Source organism: Montipora foliosa, chromosome 12 (assembly GCF_036669935.1).
Source record: "Montipora foliosa isolate CH-2021 chromosome 12, ASM3666993v2, whole genome shotgun sequence".
Taxonomy (NCBI): domain Eukaryota; kingdom Metazoa; phylum Cnidaria; class Anthozoa; order Scleractinia; family Acroporidae; genus Montipora; species Montipora foliosa.
Window position 1 is genome coordinate 4,241,253 of NC_090880.1, and position 15,000 is coordinate 4,256,252.

Here is a 15,000-nt window from a genome sequence, read left to right on the forward strand (position 1 = left end):
TTCTCAAGGACGTCAGCACGTGAGGATAAATTTTCATTGTCTCCCCTAAATTAAGCGCCGTTCCGACCAGTGTCATTCTTGCGGAACTACCACACCCTTGTCCTATCAAAAAGGTTGAAATAGTCACAAAGAGATTACAATAGCGCGAATTTATATTTTGAGATGACGTTCTCGTTGCCGTCGCCGTCGTCTATTGATTTCGCTGAAACTTGTACGCCTTTTTCGGCGTAGTCGCCATATTTAAGAAGTTTTTATTTAATATTTTGAAAAGCGCGCCAAGAAGGGCTTGCCGCGTCCCATTTGTTCCCGCCATATGGGCCGGAAGTAAAATGTAATGCGTAAATTTGTTCTGCGCATACAATTTGAATCAGCCAATGAAAATACTTGAATTTTTAGGTGCGACGGAAAGCGTGAAAGTTTTCATGGCATGTTCCTTGACATCACTGTCGTAGATCTTACGTTTTCCATTGTTCTGTAGGCGACAGACAGAAAACGAGAGTGAAGGATGATATGTATACGTAATCGCATGGGCCCGAGGGCAATTAAAGATTAATTTCACTCGTCTTTTCAAAGTTCACAAAATTTGGAAAACTTTGAAAAGACAAGTGAAATTAATCCTCAATTGCACGAGGGCACATTGCGATTTTTACCACATACATGTAAAGGGTAAATTAACCAGGGAAGCCCGTTCAATGCCGCAACAAATGACAATCAACTTAACACGCTCACATTCAAGTCTCAGCCAATCAGCATTCAGTAATTTTGTTGCGTATGTGATAATTGTTGAAATCAACCCTTTTGTTTCGTTTCCGATGTCATCGTCGCTACCTATCATATTGTAAGGGTTTCGAAAAAGATTACGGTGGATCTATCTATATATACAAGTAATTGTGGTAGATACCGTTATTGGTGACTGGAGGAGCCGCTGTATTCTGTTCTTTTCCTTCTTGTGATTCTCCAACAGGATTTTGTCTCGAATCCTCAGCTGGTAACTCTTCTGACTCTTCTTTGACAGGTAAATCACTTTTTGGATGCTTCAGACTTTGTTCAGGAACTTTATCTTCCGATTGCTTAGCTTCATTAAATTTCTGCATTGCAGCTGAGAGAACAAGAGATTTCCAACGTTTTTCGCAAAAAGGATTCAAATAATATGATAATACTGAACTTTATTTGAGTGTCAAGTGTATTTGGAGCGGTTTGCAATTAACTGTCGTAAAACAAAGACCAAAGTAATTACCTCGATCAATCACAGCTGGTGCAAACAGCGCGATGAAGCAATCAAAATTCGAAGCAATCCCATGTAACTTGCTCAAAGCGCGGGAAAAATCGCGCGTGCAAGTCGCGATTGGTTTTGGTTTTCCTTTTCATTGGTCGATAGAGCGGTTTGTAATTGTGTCGAAAGTAAATTAGCGAATTACTTTGGTTTTGTATTACTTCACTAAGCGATTGGTTCAAAGTTCTCGCGTCATTTTTTCAATCAATCAGAAGTGAAACCAAAACCAACTGTGGCTCGCGCTTTGTGTCGGCTACGTGTAATTACTTCGAGTTTTGATTGGTTTACTGAATTGTCACCGTCCTTTTTGATTGGCCAAAGTAATTACTTTGTTTTTGGTTTTACGAAGGGTTTCACGACACTCGATTGAAACTCTCTCTAAACTGGCGCGAGATTTTTAAACAAATCACCAAGCGTAGCAATTGCAATCACGTAATTTCTTTCGACATCGTAACCACGAGGAGACATGAAATTTTAAACGACTTCTGTCGAAAAGAAAGAGGGTTATCCACGGGGCAGTGCGGGTAATTCAAACTGAAATGAAATCTACATTAATTTACATAGCACCATTTCCTCTATAGCTGTTTCTTGGGGCAAGCGAATGCAGTACATTTCACAGAGTCTCACACAGTGGTTTTCACAGCAGCTGTGCTTCTGGTAATCAATTCGTTGCGTTGTGGCTTAAGGGGCCTTACATGCTGAAAGTTCAGCCGTCTCCTCCCTAACCCTAGGGGGTGCGGGAAAGAGATCTCTCTCCCTCCTGGGTTAGGGAGAAGAGGGCTGAAATTTCAGACTCGGGCCTTAGAACAGAGAGCTAAAGTATTTCAGTACCCCGCCCCTGAAAGCCTACTTCACAGCCATTTTTTTGGGATGTCACGCAACGTTCCCAGCAAAGGAGCGGCTGTGTAAGCCCCAAACCACATTCCTTTTCATTCCATCCATCCAAGTCCATCCACTCATTTCGTTCCTCTTGGGGGAGCATCGCGTGATATTTCAAAAAGGCTACAAAGGAGACTGCCCACCCCCCCACCCCACCAAAAAAATATTTAAAACACTGGCAATAATATAATAATAATAATAATAATAATAATAATAAGAAGAAGAAGAAGAAGAAGAAGAAGAAGAAGAAGAAGAAGAAGAAAAAACATCTACAGCAACAACACAGCATAAAACAAAAACAGAACCGCAAAGCCAAACAAGTATATTCATACCCGAATATTGCTCTTTGCCCATCTCGGCATAAATGACGGTGAACAAGTCCAGGGTACGCTTTGTGATGGCATGTTGCTCGCCATAAATGGACTGCCGCAACTTCACGGCCTGGAAATATTTTATGATGAACTGAATATCACTATTTAAGCCTAAGCCCACCCTAACCTCAAATTCACCATGCATTTCAAACAGCCAACAGGTTGTCTGTTGCCACTTAGGGTTTTCCAGCGTGTTTTGAATGAAATATATCTTCCACTGTTCATTGTTGTAAAGCACACTTGAGCACATCCATACTTTTTTTTAAAATTTAATGCACTGCATAAATACACGTTGTTGTTATTATTATTATTATTATTATTATTATTATTATTGTTATCATTATTATTATTATTATTGTTATCATTATTATTATTATTATTATTATTATTATTATTATTATTATTATTACTACTACTATTATCCTTATAAGAATACCCAGCCACGAAAATCTGGAACTACAAAAACCTGCTCCTGCAGTCCTGCAATCATCTATTGTTCTGATTTCACCACTTTTTATTACCTGATTCTTCCGCTTATATGACTGTTTGCACCCAAGCAAACACAACCCCTTATAACAAACACAGCGCAGAAGACGGTAACACTCGATTATTACTCCTTCTAAAATAGTTGTGCCCGCATGAACACAGGGACAGCAGGAACAACAGTTATACACTCCATGAATTCCACTTAGCTTTCAACTATGGGAGTAAGGAAAATTTTAGTTTCTAAAGAAACTGTGGTGCTGCGTCGGTGGGAGATTGAAACAGAAATTTATTTTATCAAATGAGTTGATAAAGGTCGAATAACCACCGTGAAAGATTTGGAAAGCTGACGTTTCGAGCGTTAGCCCTTCATCGGAGCAGAAAGCCGTAAAAATCTCAAGCAAAAATTTATTTTCCAACCAGGGCACACTCTATTCACACGGAATCAATGAACGCCTCTCATTCCATTAATCTATTCACAAATTCACGTCACCCTATTTCTACCAATAGCAAAGCTCCTCCACATACATATAAACCTACAACGACCACAATTCCTTTATTCGCTCCGACAAAGGGCTAATGCTCGAAACGTCAGCTTTCCAAATCTTTCACGGTGGTTATTCAACCTTTATAAACTCATTTGATAAAATAAATTTCTATGGGAGTAAGGGACAAACGTCCTGAGCAATAGTTATACACTCGCTTAATACCACTTAGTTCATGACTGTGGGACTGTGGGAGCACTGGCTATACACCTACTGTATTCCTTTTAGCTTTTGACTATGGGAGTGCAGGACTGCGGGAGCAATAGTTACTGGTATACACTTGCTGAATTCCACTTAGTTCATGACTGTGGGACTGTGTGGGGCCAACAGATTTATGCCATGAAAAAAATGGCCGCATATTCTAGAAAATTCACTCCTATTATTATTATTATTATCATCATCATTAATTTATCATGAGCATTATTATTATTATTCTAAGAATTAGTAATAATTATCATAATAATTATTATTAACCCATTAATTCCTGGGAGCAAAACTTAACAGATTTTACTTTGTCTAATGCCAGATGATTTTACTTGTCAACTGGCCTGGGGTTTCCTGGACTGCTTGAGGAATGAATGGGTTAAAATAATAATTATTATTAACACTAATATTGCAAATAAATCAACGATCTCAGGACTAGATTCCATCACATCATGAGTGCAATAACAAGTCTTACCTTCCCACAATATTCTAATGCAAGTTGGGCACTGAAAAGAAAGAATAAAGGGTGACATCAACTGTCGTGGTCAACACTCAATTTGATTTTAACCCAAACTTCATTCAAAGCTCTAGCCACCTCTCGTGTACAGGACTGCAAGTAAAGGGACGTACAAAGGGTGGAGTTAGGGAGTGACTTTGTGATGCTTGTTGTCTGTATTTCAAGACTAGAGTGATGTTAAAGTTGAAATTTCATATATGTGAACTGTAGAACGGACATGGCAGGGGCATAGCGATGATTTTTCAAAGGGGGGTGGGTCACACTGTGTCAAACAGAGGGTACTTACCCCCGTTGGGTTAAGAAAGGTTGAGAGCTCTCACCAGTCATGAAGACTATTCTCACCAACCAGTACAAATAGCTTCACCCACCCCTGAAGCAAAAAGGTGGGTGCAGCCAGACAAAGGAAAATCTTTCTACAAACAAGTGGACTAGAGAACATCCTTAACGGGACATTTTGTGGACTGGGGTGAAGCAGAGTGTTCAAGGATGTTTTCAACTTACTTTTTCTGCTTCAAGCACATGTGTGCTAGTTTTTCATATTCATTTGCAGATCGAGCTTCTGTCGAATTCCCCTGGGGATCATCTTTGCCCTTAGGCTAAATTTAAGGAGAAAAGAGGTTAAAGGTTAGCTTAAAATATTTACCAGTGAGAGCATTCCTTCATATTACTGGATTACTACCTTTTAATAATATGGTACAAAATTAAAGCTACTTGGTGACAAGTGTTAAACTTGTTAATCATAGAATACTTAATGAGTGGGGTGCCTGTGAAGCAACTTAATAGCTACATCGTGTAAGTTTCAAATCCTCATACACGATCCCATGATTGAGAAAAAAATGGGAATGGAACTTATGATCAATCAAGCAGAGAGAATAAAATCTTGACAAATGATCATTTATATCATTTGAGGTGCAATTGGCCGTATGGAAACATGGTAGCCACTTAATCACAGATAACATACCGGTAAATCATATTATCATAATCTTTAGCTAATCCATCCTACCTGAGTTGCTTCATTTTCTGTTGAAGTAAAATTTCCTGACGAGCTACCACTGCCATCTTTAAAACCTGACTCAATAAATCATATCAACACAAATTTGCAAATTAAAAATACGGTAATCAGTGTGTTCCACTCCTGGAGGTCGTGGCTTCTAATCCCATTGAAGCACATTATTGTCGAGGTAAATGCCAGGGGGATCCCTTCATTTGATAGTTCACTCAGAGACAAATTAGCTTTGTATTTTTTCTTGGAATGTGTAGTGTGACAAGCATTCCAAGTTGACTAAAGAAAAGTGTCAACTCTGATTTCAGTAAACATCAGTTTACTCCCACAACTAATGGTATTTCTTGAATGTTGCTTACCAAGTTCACCTTCCTCCTGCTGTGCTTCATTGCCAACGCTAATAAGTGATGTTTCATAAAACAATTTTTCTGCTTGAGCAAATGAAATGGCATTTTCATCTGGGAAACATGTTAGGGAAATGACTGGGAATTACACAAGAAATGACAACAAAATTTTTAATGTCTTTAACACTAGCCATGGTTAAATTATAAAAAAATATATGATTTTTTTTGGAATCATGCTAACTAATTTGAGAGGGAGTGACAATGTGCTGGAGGGAAAGGCCTAATTCCCTAAGATTGGTACCAGTAAGGCATGACCAACAAGAAATTGCCATTTTCTGTCTGTTCACAGACGTAAAGTCTGATGGAGTGTGCTATTCTGGCAAGTTCAGTGCATGGTTTGACAACTGGGAATACCCTGTGTGTGACTTCAGCCTGTGTAGTCAGCAGATATCTGTATACTATGTAACCTAACCTGCCATCATGATCGAAGGTGTACTTTCGAGGAAGTACATTTCACTCCTTTTCTAAGGGCCTGATTACCTGGAGAATTTCAGCCCGGCTAACCAGGCTAAGATTTCAGCCCGGGTTCTGAAAGAAATACTCTTGAAATGAAAGTGGCGATTACATGGAAAAAGTTTCAACCCGGGCTGAAAATCCTAGCCCGGTTTCTGAAAGCAGCCAAATGGGCTAAAAAATACGCAAAAAGTCCATGTAATCGAAATGAAATTTCAGCCCGGGCTGAAAAAGGAACGTTAGCATGCGCATCAATTTTGTTTTTGCATCTCAGTGAATTTTCTCACGCAAATTTGTGTTTTGCAAAATTTCAGCCCGTGCTGAAACTCGCCATGTAATCGGGCCCTAAAGAAAGTACGCCTAATCGCAGGTTACAGGTATCCGGGCCATTGCATTGTAGCTTCCCACCATTTTGGTAGTCTAAATACAACCGTGGAAAAGAGTTCTCAGTATGTTCGAGCTTCGTCATGTAGAAGTCTGGTTTTTGGATGTAAAACGTGGGTTATTGTGCTGCATAAACAATTGTTATCTCAGAACACCTGAGGAGTTCAGAACACTTCGCTTCGACCCAGGGGGTTAAGAATAAGGAAGTCTGAAGTTTACTTAAAGCTGCACACACACAACTTGGATTTAAATGTCAGAACTCAGTCTTTGAATAAACAATGTTTGGATGCAACTAGCCCTTGTGTAAGGTGCATGAGGCCAATCACACTGCTTGGGTTTAGGTTGCAATGGTTTTTTTTCCACTTTCTTCCATCACCATAAGACAATTTGGTGATTTAGTGGTTCATGCACAGAATCCATACCCAAGTGTCCATGGTTTGGAGGCCTAGCTAGCCCTTTCATTGTGTTGTTTCGTCCCAGAAAAAAACTCTGAACATTACTATCTCTCTTTACCCAATGGGCACCAGTGACAAAATATACTGCTGGGGGTAGCCCTGCAATGGACCTGTATCCTGTTCAGGGGTAGTAGCAATACTCTTATCCAATTCATGACAATGGAAACCACAATTATTAATGCTCTGGCTGAGGAAGCCACAAGGGAACAATATAAGCAACAACGACAGCAATGGCAATGAAAACATCACCTCACAATACAAATTGACGTTATTTTAATCACTTTGTGACTATTTCAATCAAGGTTGTGGTACATGCAGTTCCTCTGGAGAAAAGACACTGGTCAGAACAGTGCATAATTTAGGGAAGGAAAGTGTATCCCCAAGTGCTGACATTCTTCATAAAACCTAAAATTTGCCTATTTCAGGTTGTTGTTTGCATGGTGTGCAAGGCTATTGTTTTTGTCCACTAAATATAACATATGCAAATTTACAAGGTTTTTGTTGCCGTTCTTGTTCTTAAGTTCCCTTCAGTGGTTTGGTGTAACTTTGCTTTTGCCTTTCTTCCCTCACTAAAAACTGGTATCATAATGGTGTTTATAATCCACTGGAGAGGACCATATGGAGAATACACAAAGCTGTTTCCACCTGTGAAGGCCATATGGGATAATACAAACAAACTTAATCATTCTAAGTACATTAAAAAAGATACAGTCTTCAAGCTGGCTGTAGATTTCTGCAATCTGCCAAAAGAGACAATAACCTCTTACTTTAAACCAAGTGCAAGGAACTAAGGAATATTGGCCCGACATCGTAGCCAATCACAGTGCTCCATCTAGTCTGAGAATTGCTTGCCATATAATAAAATTAATTATTTAATTAAATTTTGTATCAATTATGAAATCTGGGGAAAAAAAACACTCAAATGAATGACCTTGTATAGCCTGGTATCACAGGGTAATCAGCTCTCATTTCTCTTCAGTTGCTGCTTCTTTCTTTATCATAGAGTTGTTTTTAAACGCAAGTCTTAATTGCTGAATCTTAGGCCTATTTTTGCAGTTACATCTGATTCAGTTTCAGAGCAGTAATTTAACCAAAGCAAAATAACAACTGAAGTGTATTTCGGCAAACAACAAATATTAGAAATATTAGACCCAGACAATCTTGAATGAAAATAATTCATTTACAATCAGCATAATTAGAATAATTGCATTATCGACTGGGATTCTGTGTACAAATCCAATCTTTGTTCTCTTGTATAGTTTATAATTAAATTAAATTGTTGAATAGATAGGCTCTCAGACCAAACTTTAAATAAACTAAAATTTATGGTCATCTGAGTAATGAAATTGGGTAAATTTACCATTGTTATGAACACACACTACTACCACCAAGGCTTACTGATTCATTTTGTTTTGAGCAATGTGGTCCTGATCGCAAGGAGTGGCGAATGGTACCTCCAAAATCTTGGCGCTCGCAATCTCTTCATTTGATCTTGAAATCTTGACAGCCTTTGCAAAGAGTCTCTATTAATATTAGTCTCGTTTATATTGCATTTATTTCGGTGTGATGTCTTGCATGTTTTGGTCTCCGTTTCGGATTCACAAACAATGATCTCAGTGTCTCGGCGAGTCTCGGATTTTACCACTCGTCACCCCTATTGCAATGTGAACCTAATAATTCACAAAGATTATTGGCTTTTGTTTTTCCTTTGGTTGGTGGAGAATTTCAAGCAAATTTAACCCATTGACCTCTGGGAGTGAGACTTAACAGACTTTACTCTGTCTAACACCAGACCATTTTACTCGATTCGACTGTGGCGATAAAGCCAATTAAACTACAATTAGCAAGGCAAAACAGTGATAAAAACAGTGGTCCGAAAATGGGTGAAATGCTGTGTATTCACAAGATACTTACATTATGAAGACACTCTGGAAGCTGTGGAAAGTCTGATCCTTCCCTCAAACCTCGCACACAAGCCAATAGACAATACAGAGCATGCTGATAATTACCTTTCTTCTGCAAAAACAATAATAATTTTTTTTTTGCCCCTGTTAAAATACCTCAAGTGGTTTGCTGTTTTCAGAGCTGACCAATGAAATAATTTTCTTTACCTTGAACCTGAAAAAGACAAGAAACAACATCACAACTCTTATCCACTACATTTAAAAAAAAAAAATTAAAACAAAAGTGTCCTAGAGTGGGACTACTTCCATTAATGCCACCATGTTAATGTATTAAATTGTTGACTCAATATTAATGTAAGAGTCACTCCTTCACTGTATCTAACATTTTTTTTTTAGAGTCCTTTATTGTGATATAGTTGTGAGCATGGAGAAGATACATCCAACAAAAATTATTATTAGAGAGCAAATAAACCCCTTTATTCAAACAGGTTGTAAGTTGAGGGTATTGGTAGGCACATTGATCAGTAACAACATTTAAAAGGTCAAAGGTTTCCTCAGGGATTAAAAAGTAAAAAAATTCAATTATTTTTACTCTAACTTAATTGCTCTACTTCTTTTGTTTTAACCACTGAGATAGCCATATTGCATGATGACATTACACAGTCATTGCTACCTATAGCTCTATAGATTTTAGGTTATGGGGTTGCAAAACCAAGATAAGTATAGGAAATTATTTCAACATGACTGTATTTTATGATTTATAAGCACAAATTAAAATTTGAGAAGTTTCAAAATATCATGAGTGACCATGAATAAAAAAAGGCACGAGCAAGTTCATACATTTTTTTAATTTATTATACTCAACAAAATTACTCAATAATAAAATTAATGATGTGTTTCGATAGCAACTTCCATATTGCACTCTGTAACCTCTAATGCATTGACACATAACTTATTTATATGCATTCATCATTGACCAATCAGAAACAAATTATACTCCTTCTACTATTTATACAAACATGTTATACTCTGGTGGTTTAATGCACTAGTCAACAAAAAACCACTAATCTCAACCTCAAGACCATGTCAGGATGCCGGAGATTATGGACACAATGGCCGTGTTTTGACGAGCGGTTTTTCAGGTCACTTAGCCAGTAGAGTGGTAAAACTGCCGTTGGAAATTTGAATCCGAAGAGGTTCGATTCTTAACACGTGATCTTAAACAAATTGTCATATTGTCCGAAAAATAATGTCACATGATCCAAAAAAGTGTTTTTTGTTGAATGCCATTACCGCCAATGCGCTTTACACGAACCACGTGACAACTTTTTTTATGTCACATGACGACTTCTTTTGCGGATCACGTGATAAGTTTTTTGGAGCCCGCATTTAAAAGTTCTAACGGCAGATTTACTCCTCTAGTGATTCTGATAGTAAAAACTTCAGAAAACCTCGCAGTTTTGATTTTAGAATTTTACATGATGTCCAGTGAAAACACTTTGTAGGAGACTTCACTGTTTATAAATAATTCTTCTGTTTTGTTAATTTTGCTAACCCTAAAACAAAAGAACCTTTGTTTCGACAGCCAATAGATCTCTGGTTGGCACATCAATGACAATAGGTGACGTAACAGTGAGTACCACCAAAACTGGGCATAATGTCCCGACATGGTATGGAACATGGTATTAAGTTGAATTGTTTACAAAGGAGTACATCCTAACAAAATTAATCAAAGCTGAATTTATAATGAATGCGCTTTTTGTGGAAGACTTGATGTTAAGAAGGTTAACTTGAAGCATTGGCGGTCAAGTCTTACTTAATTCCTTTCTCGTAAAGTAACTGACGCTCTTGGTCTGTCAGTGGTTCATCATGAAGCTTGCCTAATTCGGCTGTTATCTGTTGATCTCCTTCATCATCTTCAGCTGGATTCAAAGAATCGGGATTACTTTCGGCTCTCTCTGCCTCAACCTGCTCGTCTGGGGACTCCAACACACCAGTTTGCATCTTCAAATGCTGTAAGATGGAGCTAAATTATTTGTTGTGTGCAAGGCATAATCGATCAAACGTTCTGTTCTGTTCACCATGCAACGTTCTGATCTGATCACTATACAAACAACAAGCTTTTCATGTCGTGTAAGATAACATGAAAGTCGACCCTCGGCTTCCCACCACTAATTTTAAAAAAGCTTACGAATTTTTCAAGACTGTAAAGTCTAAAACTTAAACAAGGCAAAAAACTGAATTATCAATCTGTAGATTTGTCGGGACCTCGAGAAATTTCACAAAAAGAATCTCTTAGAAACGCACCAATCAGCAACGGTCAGCTGGTTGTACAATATCAAACATTCGCAACGATCCCATCAAGCGTTGCAAACGCGTTTCAATCGAAAAACAGCAGCGATGGAAGAACGACCACTTGTCAGTCTAACATCGATAGATGTTCAGGAAGCCGAAGCAAAAGTCTTCGACAATCACGAAGCCTTCATTTCACTTCTCTCTGAACACGATGTGCAAACATCTCGGGGAAAACTTCGCGTCAGTCGTCAGGGAAAAGACAAAAAGCCAGCTATCGTCACCTTTCACGATATTGGACAGAACCATACCTCAGCATTTCTTGGCTTTTTTAACTTCACCGAAAATCGACCCCTTCTCGATAATTTCTGCATTTATCACATTGATGCTCCTGGTCAGGAAGAAAACAGCGATGACCTGGGAGAAGAATATCAGTATCCAACGATGGACGAGTTATCCGACATGGTCGGGGAAGTTGTTGATTTCTTCGACATCAAGCGTTTTATTGGGTTTGGGGTTGGTGCGGGAGCTAATATCCTCAGTCGATATGCGCTTTGGCACCCGACAAGAGTAGAGGGGTTAGTGCTGCTGGAATTAGTTGCTTCTAATGGCGGCTGGATCGAGTGGGGATATCAGAAGGTAACGCCTACGCTGCTTGTCAAATTTAGCTACAATTGTACGTAGCTTGCATGCATGACAGTGTGTAAAGCATGTTTACTTTAGAAACATAGTGAATAATTTATTTTTCAGATTACTGCTTGTTGAAAAGCACGTATTAGTTGTCGAATAAAATCAAATAAATGCATTTACAACTGCATTCCTATTACAAAAAAAAACCGAAAGATTATTGCAAAAAATAAATTTAAGTCTTTGAAGGTGATAATTTTATATATAGACGTTCATCGTTCTGGGCTTTGTACTAATTAAAAAGCTTACAATTTTACAGTGTTATTTGTCAAATATCATTGCAACTATGCCACCGTTATTTTGTACGTAGTGAAGGCTTTTTCACATTAGAGACTTAAAGGTTGACAGGAAAGAGTGTATGCAGGTTTGGTTTTTTTGCGCAGTGCACATCTTCAGCTTGTAGTTGTTCTAGTTTCATGAATATGATTAAACCAAGCTGAAACACAATTCTGAAACCAAGCAGAGACAATGTGCATGTACATCTTCTTTGCCTGCATTGCTTTTATAATACATGTCATAGTGCTTACATTTGCACCAGTTTTGTTTTAACAAGAATACCCAGGCTATCTTGGTGGGCAGCTTCAGTAATGTGCAAGGGATGGGTGGGTGATTCATTCCCTATACAACTTTGCAGCTTGCTCACGCACCCACACACTGGAAGAACCGCCAGCTATGCAGACTAGAATGAGTGTTAAATGTATAAAACTCTCTGTTTTGTTTTCAGTTGTGTGTCAGGCAGTTGAAAAATAAAGGGCTGACGACTTTTGTGGAAGACTATCTCCTCTGGCATCACTTTGGTAAAAAGACCAAAGAAGAAAACATGGACCTTGTCCATGCCTTCAAGCAGAGCATCCAGTCAGTTTTAAATCCTCGAAATCTTTCATTGTTCATTAACTCGTACCTACATCGCACAGATCTTCAAATACATCGGCCTGACAAGACAAGCGCAAAGAAGGTTCAGGCTTTGAAGTGTCCAGCCTTGTTGATAACAGGAGCCACCTCGCCACACCAAGATGACGTAGTAAATACCAACTCCAGATTGGATCCTGAAGTATCTACTTACTTCAGTGTGTCAGAAAGTGGAGGTATGCCGTTGGAAGAGCAACCGCATAAAGTGGCAACATCTTTGATTCTGTTTCTTCAAGGCCTGGGATATTGTAAGTACAGGTTCTTGATGAAAGATACAGTGATCCTTGCACGTATGTGGACAATTTCTTTTACGCAATCTGGTGTCTGTAAGAGACAATTTATGATTGTCCAGATAAGTGCATAGATCACTGCTATCTTTCATATATAACTCGAAATGTGAAATAACATTTGAGACTGAATGATTGAAAACTCATCTCATCTATATAAATAATTATTTATGAAAAATTGACCACTTTTAAATATGGTGACCGACCAGTTTACTTTTCTTATTTTAAGCTGTGCTCCTAACATTTTATGCTGTGCGCCTAAAATTTTAGCAGTGTGCCTAGAAATATACAACTTGGTAGCACAAGGGCTCCCAAAGCCAAAAATAAACTTTGATCCCTGTAGCTGTGTTTAGATGAGAGTATGTAAACACAGCTGTGACATCACACAAATTTTTATTGGTTATGTGTGGTCAGACGCACGTTAAAAAAACCCAGCATTTTCCTTCATTTGTCGCAGTATTTTTGAGAAGTATTTTATAAAAGCAATAGAGGACTTTTTCTGTATTTACATAGCCTCATCTCACTTGGGTAGTTGGAAGAATTCTTGACAGTTATGCAAACCCTTGACCCATAACTGTCTTGAATTCTCTAAACTTCCCCTTGTGTTTAGATGAAGCTATGTAAACGTGGAAAAAGTCCTCTATTGCTCAATTACATAACAGAGTTAACAATCTAATCGTGTGGGGGGCAGACCGGTTGGCTGTGATAGCAGCAAATGAGAAAATGAACCAAACAATACACTGAACACCTCCAGTTAAAGTAGTCTGTGTGGGACAAGTTACTGTTTCTGACTGACTTGGTCCAGTCACCCAGAGCCCTGCCATAGAAACAAAGAAAATGAAGGGTTTGTTTTTCGGACCGTGGGTGGTAGCTAATGGAGCCTAGTAATAGAAACATCAGAGTCAAAGTTTGACACTCCAACTGCTCAGTCATGTTTCCTCTGTCTTTGGTGTTGAAAGCAAAATCTAATCAGAAGATATTTTGTCTTTGTAGTGACTCGTCTCCACACTCAACCACCAAAGGTCACTCCTCAGGCCACCCAAGAACCAACGGTTTGTTAAATAAATGGGAAAGAAAGTCATGCCACAGCCAGGAAATAAATTATCATGTTAACCATGCTCTGTCATCAATTCTGAAGTTGATGAAATATAACTATGCTAAAAACACCCACTATACTCTAGTATCAGCTTGAGTAGTTGGTACTTGGTGATCCTTTGTTTTGAATTAAATAAGCAAATACACAAAGAACATAGATGTTCATGGCATAAGAACTATTCATCCAAAGTGGGAAATATAAAAAATTGTTATTAAACCTGTGCAACAAATACATTGTGGTGGTAAACCCCTCTTTGTAAAAATTGACGTACAGTTAAGTATCAACAAAATGAATGACTTGAGTTGTTAGTCCAGGCGCAGCAAATAGTGGTGGGAAAGTAATTATTATTGGCATCTTGCTATTGTATTTACACTGTTGTTTCTGATCAGTGTACACTTTTTGCTGTGTATTAATTGATGCACAAAAAAAAAGACTCAAAACATACCAAAAAAACAAACAAACAGGCAAAAGTAAACTGTCTACCTTAGGACAAAATTGATATGGGACATAAGCCTAGAAAATTATTTTTTGTTGTTCTGCAGAAATTTTTGTGAGTGTGGGGAGCTTGGTAAGTTACCTCAACTTCCAGCTCCTTCAACGTGAAAGTCTAGTTAAGGCCTTGGAAATGCTTTCAATTTTTTTGGTTTTCATGACTAGTCAGTTTTAAATGTCCTTCTGTACCTGTATATGGATTTGCTATAATAAACTACATTTGAATCTAGAACATTGTATTGTAAGCTCATATTTAGAAATGTGGGTTCAAGAGAGATGAAAAATAATTTTGGGATATTCACCATGGGTCATAAGTGAAAAACAGAGAAGGAAAGAGGCCCTCCTCGACTCGTCCATTTTGG

General features: G+C 38.2%; 2 protein-coding genes across 2 annotated transcripts in view; one reads left to right on the forward strand and one right to left on the reverse strand.

Annotated features, from left to right (window-relative positions):
- Nucleotides 1-11,130, reverse strand: part of LOC137979699 (consortin-like) — a 13,467-nt gene extending 2,337 nt beyond the window's left edge. Inside the window, exons 1-10 of the mRNA XM_068827018.1 lie at nucleotides 10,692-11,130; nucleotides 9,083-9,089; nucleotides 8,886-8,987; nucleotides 7,681-7,711; nucleotides 5,635-5,733; nucleotides 5,276-5,340; nucleotides 4,774-4,868; nucleotides 4,231-4,261; nucleotides 2,485-2,593; nucleotides 902-1,099 (exon numbers count right to left, since the gene is read on the reverse strand). Coding sequence (XP_068683119.1) covers nucleotides 902-1,099; nucleotides 2,485-2,593; nucleotides 4,231-4,261; nucleotides 4,774-4,868; nucleotides 5,276-5,340; nucleotides 5,635-5,733; nucleotides 7,681-7,711; nucleotides 8,886-8,987; nucleotides 9,083-9,089; nucleotides 10,692-10,879 — 925 coding nt within the window. The 5' untranslated portion in view covers nucleotides 10,880-11,130. The remainder of the gene's footprint in view (nucleotides 1-901; nucleotides 1,100-2,484; nucleotides 2,594-4,230; nucleotides 4,262-4,773; nucleotides 4,869-5,275; nucleotides 5,341-5,634; nucleotides 5,734-7,680; nucleotides 7,712-8,885; nucleotides 8,988-9,082; nucleotides 9,090-10,691) is intronic.
- A 102-nt stretch (nucleotides 11,131-11,232) lies between these two features.
- LOC137979696 (protein NDRG3-like) overlaps nucleotides 11,233-15,000 on the forward strand; it is a 4,020-nt gene continuing 252 nt past the window's right edge. The window contains exons 1-3 of the mRNA XM_068827014.1: nucleotides 11,233-11,806; nucleotides 12,579-13,011; nucleotides 14,044-15,000. The exon at nucleotides 14,044-15,000 is cut by the window's right edge and continues 252 nt beyond it. Of these exons, the coding sequence (XP_068683115.1) occupies nucleotides 11,276-11,806; nucleotides 12,579-13,011; nucleotides 14,044-14,111 (1,032 nt within the window). The 5' untranslated portion in view covers nucleotides 11,233-11,275 and the 3' untranslated portion in view covers nucleotides 14,112-15,000. The remainder of the gene's footprint in view (nucleotides 11,807-12,578; nucleotides 13,012-14,043) is intronic.